Source organism: Aplysia californica, unplaced genomic scaffold (assembly GCF_000002075.1).
Source record: "Aplysia californica isolate F4 #8 unplaced genomic scaffold, AplCal3.0 scaffold00315, whole genome shotgun sequence".
Lineage (NCBI taxonomy): Eukaryota > Metazoa > Mollusca > Gastropoda > Aplysiida > Aplysiidae > Aplysia > Aplysia californica.
This window is the reverse complement of record NW_004797585.1, coordinates 95475-108767: the sequence shown is the minus strand read 5'-3', so window position 1 is coordinate 108767 and position 13293 is coordinate 95475. Positions and strand designations below refer to the sequence as shown.

At 43.4% G+C, this 13293-nt stretch overlaps 1 protein-coding gene across 1 annotated transcript in view; it reads left to right on the top strand.

The window, feature by feature from the left end:
- Positions 1-4785, top strand: part of LOC101851279 (N-alpha-acetyltransferase 15, NatA auxiliary subunit) — a 23275-nt gene extending 18490 nt beyond the window's left edge. Inside the window, exons 19-22 of the mRNA XM_005102149.3 lie at positions 460-558; positions 1084-1227; positions 1848-1945; positions 3845-4785. Of these exons, the coding sequence (XP_005102206.1) occupies positions 460-558; positions 1084-1227; positions 1848-1945; positions 3845-4045 (542 nt within the window). The 3' untranslated portion in view covers positions 4046-4785. The remainder of the gene's footprint in view (positions 1-459; positions 559-1083; positions 1228-1847; positions 1946-3844) is intronic.
- Positions 4786-13293: the final 8508 nt, after the last annotated feature.

Genomic DNA, 13293 nt, shown 5'->3' with positions numbered 1-13293 from the left:
GGGGGGGGTGTTACTTTTGCCTCTGACATGACTTTTGTGAAGGATTCCTCGGTCATAGTTATGACTTCAAAGGCATTGAATGAGGATGGGGGTGAGGGAGAGGAAGACGGACTTGTATGCTGATATTCCCTAATATGTCGGGAACAGATGAGAAAAATCTGTTGTTGATGGTCAAAGTGAAAGGGAAGAGCACTCAGCAATGTGGCTTTTCAAGTGACCACTCCTGACTACCTGTCGTCTTGTAGGTTTTCTTGGGTGGTTGGTGGGTGCCCTGGTGTGCTTTGCATCTTCTTTCCCATCAAATATCTAACATACATATATATATCTCTTCTTTTTTAGGTTTGTAACGCTTATAATCTTTGGTACTTATGTGACCTAATTGTGTTGCAAGTGCTATAAAAACCTTGCTAAAACAAGTAGTTTTCCTTGCATTTAGTTATTGCTACTTTTTTTTTACAGGAAAATTGCTGTTGATGTTGCAATCCCTGAAGAGAGGCGTGCTGGCTGATAGGGCCAATCCCCAGTTTCACACATGCCTCATCCATTTCCTACAGTATGGTAAGTTGTCTGTTTGTGTAGGGGCAGTGGATGGTTGGCGGGTGCTCTGGTGTGGTCTGCGCCTTCTTTCCTATCAAACATCTATCGTCCTTATCTCTCCTCCTTTTTTGTGTTGGTAGTTGGCGGGTGCTCTGTGGTTTGCTCCTTCTTTTGTATAAAAATCTATCGTCCATGTCTCTCCTCCTTTTTTGTGTTTGTTAGTGCTCTTTTGTAACACCTAATCCTCGGCACTCATATATGACCTAATTGTGTTGCAAGGGCCGTAAAACTCAGAAGAAGAAGGTTTGGTGACTCTTAAATTGCCGACGTGGGTGACGGAAGCTGAACGTGCTGTATCGTGGCCTACCTGGCATGCGGGTGGTTGGTGGAGGGTGTCACTGGTGGGTCCTACTTCTTTACTTTCCCTCTGTTGTTTCTGTCCGTTTGTCTTACCTTTTCCCATCCCCGAATGACCATTATTGTGTGGATGTGCTTCTCTTTACTCCAACAAACAAAACAAAAACAACCTGGTATCTGTTGTTTCAGTTCAAGAACAAAGGGAGCTGCCCGGACCGACCAAGACTGTGATAGATCGCGAGATGAAGAACATCTACGAGGGCAAGACGGCGCTACAGCTCAACGAAGAGTTCCTGGCCAGCAACGCCAACTCTCAAGAACACCGCTTAGCAGGTACGGGTGGCTCGGGGGGCGTCATGCACCTTACTTGAGATAGTGGGGCGTGGCTCGATTAAGTACGGATGTAAGGGTGGAGCATGGCTCGATTGAGTACAGCTGTGAAAGGTTTGATTCAGTGCCGTTGTGATGGTTTTCACCAGATTTTGCCATCAGATGTTTAACCCTTTCCGTGTGTCATGTTTTGCTATCGTATGCATACGACGTGGGGAACTCTGTGCCACCACTTTCCATAGAGGAAAATTACTTGTTAATCCCATCTGTTCACTTTGCATAGCGGTCTGTAAAAACGATTTTTTTGAGAAATACTGAAAGTTTCAAAGAGATCTTCGTGCTAGAAGCATTCTAAAATGTGAAGAATACAACCCCAGGGCGTATGGATAGGGTTAACATGTTTACAAGCCCTTTCTTTTGGTGAACAGTTTGTTGCGAACATTACTTTCCTGAAATCATTATTGTGCCTGATTTTCAGTTCCTTTGCTTTTTTTGTGCTTTTTTTCTGAAATTGTTTGCAGTAAAGCTGTTTTGTCACTTGATTCATTACTTTAAGTGACACTGAATGTGCCAAGATGAGCAACCACGTAACGCAAGTGTGTATGATTGTCTTGTTTCCCCAGCTGCCCGTATGATGTACAAGCTCGACTCGTCTCGCCAGGTAGAGGCCGTAAAGCTGGCAACAAGTTTGGAAGGCCACCTCACCGGGGTCACCATCCAGGTAGGTGGGAGGGGAGGAAGTTGGGCCGACATCTGGCTTGGGAGACCCAAGTGCAGGGAGTTATTGTCTCGGGGGTTAGCTGACTACTGGTTTTTTAACCTGTTAAGTGATCTTGGGGGCAGGGGTGGTTGGGTTCTTCAGTCTGCAATATACAGTGGAATCCTGTTATAACGAGAGGGAGGGGACCGGTGCGAAATGTCCGTAATAGCAGGATTCTCGTTATTGGGGATGCAATGATAAATTCAAGTGAAATACTAAAGTAGGCCTAATCTATGAGCGTGGTGTTCTGTTTATTCCTTTTTGTATTTCCCCTGATGATGATTTTGTTCAACATGATCTCTAGGTCTTACTTGATCAAAAATCGAACCAGGTTTCTTTCTTTAGCACTAGCAATGTTGACAAATCGGCTTTGGGTCTCTGGCTCTAGGTTAACTTGCCCGCTGTGTTGTTCCCCACCCCACCACACCCTGTGGTGCATTGCGTCTGCTTGGGCACGTCACACATTCACTCCATCTATCACAGCATTGTGACCTCTCCATCCCGCACCAGAGAAGTGAGAGGCACGGTATGCCTAGATAATCTAGACTGGGCTGGCCTATCACGCGATGCGTTCTACTTCTCTGCTCATTCGCTCCGGCCTTCGTTGTTGGTTCGCGTGGGCTCTCCCGTTCTTTGTTTCGCTGCGTCACCAACAGCTTTCTCAACTGGCGAGGTTTTATATGTTTAATTGGTCTGTGTGCTGCGCACAGCAGCAGCAATATTCCGCTATAACCGACTTGCGTGACTGTCTGATTGCGCAATAGCAGTATTTTATTTGCAAAGATAAAGAAGGGGAAAAAACAGGGTTTTAGAATAGTGTCTTTATAACAGACTTCTCGTTGTTTCAGGACTCGTTATAAGTGGACTCGTTATAAGTGGACTTCACTGTAACTAATTTTTACGTATGTAACTTTTTTTCTGCCTCATTGGGACCGTTTGATTTCAGTCGGCCACATTCATACCAAATTGCATATTTTCAATTTTGATCGGGGGGGGGGGGGTCTTCTTCTCGTTCGTCTTAAAGTGGACATCCCAGGCTCCTATAGAGTATGAGTGCCTCAGACATTGGGCAGGCTTGTAGCAAATGGTTTCCCGTTTGGCTGCCAGTTCCACACTGACACTGCTCTGAGTTACTGATCCTGAACTTCATGTAGAGGTGATGTTTCACTCTCTAAGTTTGCCCTGTTCCGAGTCTGAACAGAACAAGCTGCTCTGACGGGTGAGGAAGTAGTACCGGTCAGCCTGTTTGTTCCTTCCACCTTGCTTGTAGCACCCTTTTGATGATGGTTTTGTCTTCAGAAATACTTGTCCTTTTTTTTTTTTCAGGCTGCTCTGATCGTGACCCTTCTTTTGTCTAGGAATTTTGCTGCCAGTTCCCAAACAGGTTGCAGTGGGGGTGGGGGCTAATTGCTGAGAGCTCGGGGTGGCAGTTGTCAGTGTTTTTGAGGTTACTGTTGTCCAATGTATGACATGTAGGCTATATATGTTGGCATCGGTGGCCTAGTGGTTATGCTCTCAAGACTTGCAACCGTAAGGTCATAGGTTGGAATCCCATCATGGGCCCAACGTTGTGTTCTTTGGAAAGGCACTTTACACCAATTTTCCTCTCTTCACCCAGGTGGGAATGGATATCCAGTTATAGACAGTTAAAGATCTTGTCAGTTTGTTACTGTTTGAGGACTTATTCAGCTGCTTGCACTCTAGTTTCCCGGGAAGCTGAGAATGTTTCTGAGTGTTCTGTGGTTTGCTAGGGTAATAATATAGTGTAAAGCGCATAAAGCTTGCTGTCTAGCGGGGGTATGCGCTATACAAATACTATTTATCATTGTTATGACGTGTGTTGATTTTGTGTTTCCCCAGAACTGCATTTCTGTGCTGGAGTGTCTGTGTTCGGGGGAGCTGGGCAAGTGTGAGCAAGAAGCCAAGGACTATCAACTCTTGAGCCACCAACGCTTCCCCTACGCCACTGCCTTCATCGCACCAAGTCCTTCCTCCTCTCTCACCACCAACCACTCGGAACAAATCTTAGTCAACGGATCTGCCCTCAAGAACGAGTCCTGATGTACAGACAGGGCTTCCACCCCCTTTAGGCACCACCGTTACCAATATCATTAGCCCTAGCTGTGTGAATCGTGACAAAAGCAAATATTATCTCTGTGTGTGTGTGTGTGTGGCCTGGGGTGTCGCCGACTCCACACAGGAACAGGAAATCCGAGGCCTCTGCATCCGGCAGTTGCTGGTGGTGGGCTGTTAGCTGGCTGTTCTTGACGCACGCCGGCACCACCCGCCCGCCCACCTACCTACCGCGTAGACATGTGAAGGATGTGTGGAGCCATGCTGTGGTGTTTATTCAGTGCTTTCTACTGGTTTGTTTTGCTCTTTTAAAAAAAAAAATTTAAAAAATTTTCCGTGTGGTTTATTGATCAGGAAATTGTGTCTAGGTTGACTCCCCACGACTTTTGTCTCCTCGAGGATCACACACACAGGAGGATGTGCCTGTCGTTGTCTGTGGGGGACACGTTGCAGTGGTGGCGTGTGGTCACAAGCAGACAGGGGGCAGTGTGCTCCGGGACATCAGTATTTGTGGAGGATGTTTCTCCCCCCCCCAACCCCTCCTGGCTCTGTCCCGACTGGACTGGCTGATGAAGCTACAGATAACCAAGGTCACCTCCTCTTCTTTGACTGACATTTACAGCTCTGGCTTTTGGGATTTGTTGTTGGGGGTTTTTGTTTGTTTTTAGGTAATATCAATTTTTAAAGAAAATGCGGTGTTGAATGGGTTTAGTAATAATTGTGCAAAAGGACATTGAGTTGTGAAATAATTTGTGGTTTTTACTTCACCTTCCTTGTTACATAAGTCAGCATCCATGGCTGGTTGCTCTCTTAGCTTCATACAGACTTCTACATAAGTTAAGGACCACTTGCAAGTTTGGCTAAAAATTCCCCGAGGATTTCCTTGCTGCACATGGTGGTTTTTGCCCCTTTAGGAAGCTTTGCAGTACGCATTGTTAACCCAAACACTTTCAGAGAAAAACAATTTGAAACATTCCTTGCTGTCTTTTTTTTTTCCTTCGGATTTTTGAAAACCAGGGCTGTCTGTCAAGGTGGTCCTTAACTTTTGTTGTCGAAGTCTGAAGGACTGAAATAGTCGTGAGGCACACCCGTTTTCTGATTGGGATTTTCCAGGAATGTGCAGTTTGAGCCATCGTGTCATGGTGCTGGTGGGGCTTGTAGCAGTAGGTCCGTCCATTCTCTCTCCTCTCTCTCTCTCCCTCCCTCTCTCTCCCTCCCTCTCCCTCTCCCTCTTTCTCTCCCTCTCTCTCTCTCTCTCCCTCTCCCTCTCTTTCCCTCTCTCCCCTCTCTCTCTCCACAGTTAAACGTTTATTCCCTGCAGTGTGAGAGATTGATGTCTGATGAGTGGACATGTTTTCGTCTATAGCAACTTCCAACTTTGTTTTTAACAAGACTGTCTTGTTTTTCCAATTCCCACCAATCTGTGTAGTCAAGAGCAGAAATAAGATGGTTACAAATTGCTATTTCGTTGAGTAGGTTATCCCGAATTTTAAAGATTTGTCTTAAATGTGAAGCCAAATTAAAGACCCCAGTCGTCAGTGTGAAGTTTGACAATTGTGATTATTTGTGTAGCTTGAAAGGGGTGATTGTTGGGGGGGTTAAAGGTGTGTTTGTGTTAGAAAAATGTGGACTCGGGCAAGGGTCAGTTTTTGTGGACTCTGACAGACAAGTGTCAGTTTGTAAGTTTGTGTCAAGAACGTTATGTTCTGCCTTCTGGGGCGGTGCTACTGACTGACGTGTCTTTATGCACAGTAGAATTGTAAATGGGCTGATTCATCAATGTCATGCTCATCATAACTGTGCCTGAACTGTAACAGGGACCTGCTGTTTTTTCTTTCTTAATACTTACTATCGGGGGGGGGGGGGCTCTTTATCCTATTGATTGGCCGATCTTGACTTGGTGTTCCACCATGGCTCAGTACTTGCAGCTTTACTTTGAGAAGCCCTCAGGTTGGAAGTGGTCTGTTTAGCTTTTGAAGGAGTGTTGTGTGTTTGGAGAACAAAGAGCTGAAAGTCATTCGCATAATACTGTAGGGATTTTCTTTTTCCTTACATCTGGAATATGACCCGTTCCCTTTTTAAATTTTTTATCTTGAGTTTTATGTAGCCTGCTTGTCCACCAAACCAGAAACGGATCGACCATGAGTGGCGTGTCTCTCGGGAGTGGCGTGTCTCTCGGGAAGCTGCCAGTTGAAGTAGAGCACCTTGTTTGACCTGATCAGTCTGTGAGAATTTCATTTTGCTGTGTCCATCGTACAACACAACATATCCCGACAAAAGACGGGTGGGTTGGAATACCGGATGCTTCAGAATAGTTGGGCCATGTGTGTGGGGTCAGCCATAGACTCTACTTGAGCTTTAAAAATTAAAATTATGATTTTAAGTTCCAGTGAAAAATAGAAGGCATTATTCATATAATTAGCGCTTCAAAGTTAGCAAAGTCTGCATAAGGTCTAAAGATATGCATATTAACTATTTTTATAAATTTATTTTTCTTTGAATGGTTCCTGTTGTGTTGTTCCTGCCCCACGTTCCTTCACCTCTGACCTTCTCATGCATGCTGGGAACAAACTGACGGAATGTTGCCTCCTCCGCACAGAAATGTTGTGGTTTCTGCTATGGTGGCCCCCGCAGCCAGTCACTCTGACAGTGGTAAAACTCTGGCTCATCCCTGCCCTTTGTTGGTTTTGCAAACTGGGGGGGGGGGGATCCAGGTTTGCTATCGCACTGGGCGGACTCCCCATCTTTCCACCAGTGGAAGTAGAACAGGAGGTGGGGCTGGTGGTGGACTGACGGTTTTCCTGATTCCTAGTTGGTTTGTTTGAAGATGAGCGGAGTGGAGGGTGTGTCAGGGGAAGATTTTGTGGCTGTTGGTGAGTGTGACCTGTTGTCTGGTGTGTGCTTGTGTAGTGTGGCGTGTTTGTCTGATGTGTGCTTGTGTAGTGTGGCGTGTTTGTCTGATGTGTGCTTGTGTAGTGTGGCGTGTTTGTCCGATGTGTGCTTGTGTAGCGTGTGTTGTCTGGTGTGTGTTTGTCAGATGTACGGTTGTGTATTATGGCTTGTTGCCTGGTGTGTGTCTTCTCACCCCTTTGAATTGTTTGGTGTGTGTGTGTGTGAGATTGCTGGTCTGTCCAGAATGTTCCAATTGAGGTGATACATACATGTGTACAGGCCAATGCTGTTGAAGTGATGAGGAGATAATCAATTACGGAAGATCCAAAGCTTTGTATCATAAAACTACTTGTGTATAACAGTTGTTTGGTTGTTGTTTTTTTTTATCCAGCCTTTGTTTAGTTTGTACAATGAAATCTGTTGTTTGAGAGTGCCGTTGATTGCTTGTCGTTGTGCCGCGGCCCAGCAGTGTGAGCACGCAGACAAATGCTTTTTCTAGATGAATGTGTCTGACCTTGTCCAGCGTTTGCCGCGCCCAGTGGTGAAAGCTGTTGTGGGTGTGGCGCTGTGAGAAGGTTGGTGGGTCGGTTCCACTGATGGAGGGGAGGGGGGGGGGGTGTTGTGGTTTGGTACATGCATGCTCTCTGTGACAAAATTTTGAGATGTGGACGGTGTCTTTGTCTTGTGTGGGTTGCTGGTGTGGCCAGTGGTTTGTAACTTACTTGTTGACGGTGTGTGAGAGAAATGTTCCCATATCAGGGACTTTGGCCGTTGTGTAGTGTGTGTGAGAGAGAGGGAGAGAGAGACATTTCACTTCCTTAGAATTACAAAGCTCTATCAGCTCAGTGCCTAGGTTGTTGTTTTTTTAAGAAATTTTACTTTAAAATGTTTGTGGTTCACAGCGTGAAAGCTTTTTCGAATGCAATTCTTTGAATATCTTGATAACAAACCCCGAATATTCTTATGATTTTGATTGAGCAGGTAGAACATTTGATTTCTGACGTCTCTGGGGTTGTTGTTTTTTGTTTTGTATTTAAATTCTGAGAAATTTTCCTATGTATGCCCTGAAATGTGTTTTCAAAGTTTCCTTGGATATGTCCAAGTTCCAACTCCCTTTCGTCATAGTTACTTTCAAAATTTACAAACGCACTGTTTCTGGGCCTATTTCCACCATTCAAAAGCTCAAAGAAAGAACAATTCTACGTTCCTGTTGTAACGTAATTTTCAGTGAATTCTTCTAATTGGACCTTCTTTCTAGACCTCGTAGAAATACATACCACCATGGCATTGTCAAACGTTGGGCAATTGAAACGCCGCTATAGATGTGAATCGATAGACTCTGGGCAACACCAGGTTAGGTTACCGGAAAAGTTCTTTTAACTTTTAACCCTATCCGTACGCCGTGGGGTCATTTTATACCCCCGGCGTTGTATTCTTCACCTTTTAGAATACTTCTAGTTTGAACGTCTCTTTGAAACTTTCGGTGTTTCTCAAAAATCATTTTGACAGGCTGCTATGCAAAACGTACGGATCAGATTAATGAGTAAATTTCCTTTTTGGAAAGTGGTGGCACAGAGTTCCCCGTGACGTATGGATACGATAGTAAAACACGATGTACGGATAGTGTTAAAAAATGTCAGATAGAAATTTGTAATTCTATGGGGTAGCGATGTGGTGTGTGGCCACTGCTGTAGAAGAAAGAAGAAAGAATGCATTTGTTGTTGTTGGCGTCGTGTTCAAAGTGTGTGTGGCTCTTACAAAACCTGTCAAGACTGAACATTTTCCTAATTGATAGGGGGGGGGGGGGGGGGTTGAGAGACACTTCTGTTCCCAACATTTTTGCACTTTTTAGGGTGCAATTGAATCATTCTGTGAAAAGTTATGGCATTTTAAAGTGCACAGGCGTTTTAAGGTCAAGTTTTGAGAACTTATATAAAAACTTTTTCCTTACTTTTTATAATTATAATGTTATAAAATATGCGGGGGTTCCCGTGAAAAGAAATGTTCATTCCAAGTAAAGATTTCCCTTCCCTTGGTGGTAATATAAGTCTGCGCACCATATCCGCACCATATCCGGCGGGTTTGTTTGAGAGCCACACACACAGACTTGCTCCCCCATCATCCGTGGAACAGACTCACTCGCTTCTGTTGCTGTGTGTGTCCGTGTCAGCGAGTGTTTTCCTATTATAAATAACTAAATCTGATGTAAACATGCATCTTAGTTTATGAATTTTTTTCCCTCCAAGTTTGTTTTGGGGTATATTTTACTAATTGCTCCATCCATTGTGAATAGTTGTTTTAAAAGAAACTTGTAGCTTGAGAGTGTATTGTTGTTTTTTTAATTTATTGAAATTGAGAGGTCTGAAGGAATGAAGTGATGACGAATGGAAAAGAGCAATTTTTTATTTTTTTAATTTGTGGCGTGTTAGTTTGTGTGTGTGGTGTTGTATGCTAGAGAGAGAGAGGAGAGTCATCCTTGAATTTCAAACTGTCCCAGTTTACAGAATAAAAAAACAAACAAATTTACCTAAAGCGTTGGTGTATTTTCTTGGACGTCCTAGTAGTAGTTGACTGTTCCTCTCTTGTGTCTGTTTGGCTCACTGGCTGGTTACCTACAACCATCCTATTTGTGCAAAACATCAACGAACATCTATCGCCCTTGGCCTCCTCCTTTTTGTCGGTGGTTGGCTGGTGCTCTGGTGTGGTTTGCCTCTTCTTTCCTATCAAACATCTGTGGGTGGTTGGCGGGTGCTCTGGTGTGGTATGCTTCTTCTTTCCTATCAAACATCTGTGGGTGGTTGGCGGGTGCTCTGGTGTGGTATGCTTCTTCTTTCCTATCAAACATCTGTGGGTGGTTGGCGGGTGCTCTGGTGTGGTTTGCTTCTTCTTTCCTATCAAACAACTATCATCCTTATCTCCCCTTCTTTTTTATGTTTGTTACTCTCTTGTAACACCTCTTATCTTCTGGTGCTCATATGACCTTATGCAGTTGCGAGTGCCGTAAAACCTTACTAAAACTAAAAACTATCAAACATCTATAGCCCTTATCTCTCCTTTTTGTGTGTTTGTGTTTGGTACTCTCTTGTAACGCCTAATATTCGGCACTTGTATGACTGACCTATTTGTGTTGCGAGTGCCGTAAAGCCTCTACCGAAACTAAACTAAAACATCAGTAGCTTCCTCAAAGTCTACTTGGGGGCTCTCGTGGCCTAGAGGTTAAGGTGTTGGCCTCTCATTCAAAGGTCCCAGGTTCGAATCCGGGTAGCGACCGAAAAATTTTCTTCTCTAAAATTGTCTCCTTTTCTGCCCCCACCCCCTTACCTCCTTTGCCCCCTCCTCTGGGCTCCTGACTCTTTCTGCAGCCTTTCTACTGCTACTCCTTAGCTCCTCCTTACTGCTGTCTTTTTACCACACCCCTGATCTTCTGGTAGGAAAGATCTACACCTAGCCTTCTCGGACAAGGGCGAAAAATCTCGGAGGGCCCGTGTGCAAGTTGCGCACGTTAAAGATCCCTTGGTGGTCTAAAATCGATAAGAGTAAGCTTCGGCCGTCACCCGGGCAAAATTCAAAATTTCCTACCAACTGAAAATATTAGGTGTGTCCCGCGCGCTCATATGACCTTATGCAGTTGCGAGCGCCGTAAAACACTTTACAAAAACAAAAAAAACCCAACATCTATAGCCCTTATCTCTCCTCCTTTGTGTGTGTGTGTGTTTGTTACTCTCTTGTAAAACCTACTGTTCGGCACTTGTATGACCTAATTGTGTTGCAAGTGCCGTAAAACTCACTAAAACAAAAGGGAGGCGCCACTGATGATCCTTTTTCTGTTTCTGTCTACCTGTCTGACTTGTTCCCAGCGCTCTATGTCCGTAAGTCTGTTGATGTGTGTGTCTTGACTGTCTGTGTCCTCTGATAGTGGTAGGCGTGTGTGGGTGGATGGTGGGTGCGGCACTGAGAGGTCCTCCTACATCTGTTTTTTCCTGGGTGGTTGGCGGGTGCTCTGGTGTGATTTGCTTCTTCTTTCCTATCAAACATCTATCGTCATTATCTCTCCTCCTTTTTACTACATTTTTAGTGTTTGCTTCTCTCTTACAACATTTCTAATCTTCAGCACTTACATGATCTTAAATTGTTTTGCAAGTGCCGTAAAACTTTTACTACATGTAAAACTAAACTTTCCCTCTGTCGTTTCTGTCTCTTACTTTTTGCCCCCACCAAATGACGTTTATTTTGTCGATGTACTTCTCTTTACTCAAAGAAACAAACAAACCTCTAATCCTCGGCGTGGGTGGTTGGCGGGTGGTCTGGTGCGGTTTGCTCCTTCTTTCCTACTAAACATCCACCATCCTGATCTCTCCTCCTTCTTTTTGGTGTTAGTTACTCTCTTGTAACACCTCTAAACTTCGGCACTTATATGACCTTATTGTTGTTGCTAGTGCTGTAAAACTCTTGACTAAACCCAAACCTCAGCACTTAAAGGACTTAATTGTAGTGCAAGTGCCGTAAAACGCTTACTATAACATACAGAAATCCCCCCCCCCCCCCCCCCCCCCATCCCTGCACTGTAGTGCGGTCAGAAATTCGTGGCGCAACTTATCCTCAAATATCTCTGTGTCGCTGAAACTTTGCACAAGAGTTTACATGTATTTATATTATATCAATTTGTCTTAACTTAATCATATTTTTCCAACAAAACAAATGAGGCTAGATATTTTATAAAAACGTTTCATCATAAACTTATATATATATGAAATACAATAAATAAATCTCCGTCACGCTTAAAGTGGGACTGTTCTCAGCACTTCCCGCTTCTCACATATTTTGTATAGATCTGCGCATATAATAATATGGCTTACACCACCGCTCACCAATGACACCTTTAACTACTTTAAGTGGAAAAACTTGTTACAAGAAATTTCCAGTGAACCCTTTGTTTGCACTAATCATATGGTTCTCAAAGCGTGCGTTCAATGTGCAAAATGTCGCGTTTAGTAAAAAAAATGACGGAGTTGCTTTTAAAAACGATATTGCCACAGCTGTAAATCTCCATTTCTGTTAATCTTTTACTTTTAAAATCAGTAGAAACGACCCACTTTGATTTTTTTTTATGGGTGACCTTATTTAGGCCACATATGGCCTAAATAAGCTAAACCCCCCTCCCTTACCTTATTTAGGCCTCACCTGTGGCCTAAATAAGCTAAACCCCCCTCCCTTACCTTATTTAGGCCACACCTTTATACAAAGTCACAGAAATATTCCTTTTGTGCTTATTGAGGTACAGTGCAGGGTGATTTTACCTGCAAGGATAATTGGACAAAATGGGCAACATCAGGGTGATTTTACCTGCAAGGATAATTGGACAAATTGGGCAACATCTTTATTGCTAATGGTCATATTTAGACAAATCCTATATCATTGTCTTTTTTTTTCTTAACTGCTCATGGTTATTAAAGAGTAAGCCAACTAGGCAGTAATTTCGGATTCCTAATACTAATATTATGGGCATTCTTAAAATTTTAAAACTTGTTTTTACCGCTTTTCTCAACATAAAACGGATTCCGTAAAAAAACAAAACAACAATGACCTTATCTTTCTTTTTCAAAGTATTGTGCATATATATGTGTGAAACTATATATTCTATGCTTTCATGTACATGAAAAAAGCTAATAAAGGCAAGCAAAATGTTCTTCAGATACATAGATCTAGTAGTAGGCCCACTGGAATTTTTTTATAAACCGGGAAAGATGACCAGAAAATAACAAAATTATTTTATGATCTTCACTTGCACTTGCAATTTTTTTGGACAAATTATAGTCTACCTCATTGTCTTTTTTCCCCCGCATTTTTCTTCACTATTCATGACAACTGGCACGTATTGTTTTCAGTTATTATAAAAAAAAAGTGGATAGGCGGACTACGGGGTCTATCTAGCCAAAAGGATAGGTGGACCCCGGGGTCTACCTAACAAAATGCTAGGTTTTAGGATGTGAACCCCGGAGTCAGCGTAGTGAAATAAGTAGTAGATCTAGGTTTTACTAAGGATCGGTGGACCCCGGGGTCAACATAGTGAAATAAGTAGATCTCAGTTTATTTTATAGTAGGACTGGCGGAGCCCGTGGTCAACGTAGCGAAATTATAAGTAGATATAGGTTTAATTAAGGATTGGTGGACCCCGGGGTCAACGTAGTGAAATCAGTAGATCTAGGTTTAATTAAGGATTGGTGGATCCTGGGGTCAATGTAGTGAAATAAGTACATGTAGATCTAGGTTTAATTTTAAGGATTGGTTGACCCTGGAGTCAACGTATTGAAATAAGTAGGTTTAAGGTGGACCCCAGGGTCTAC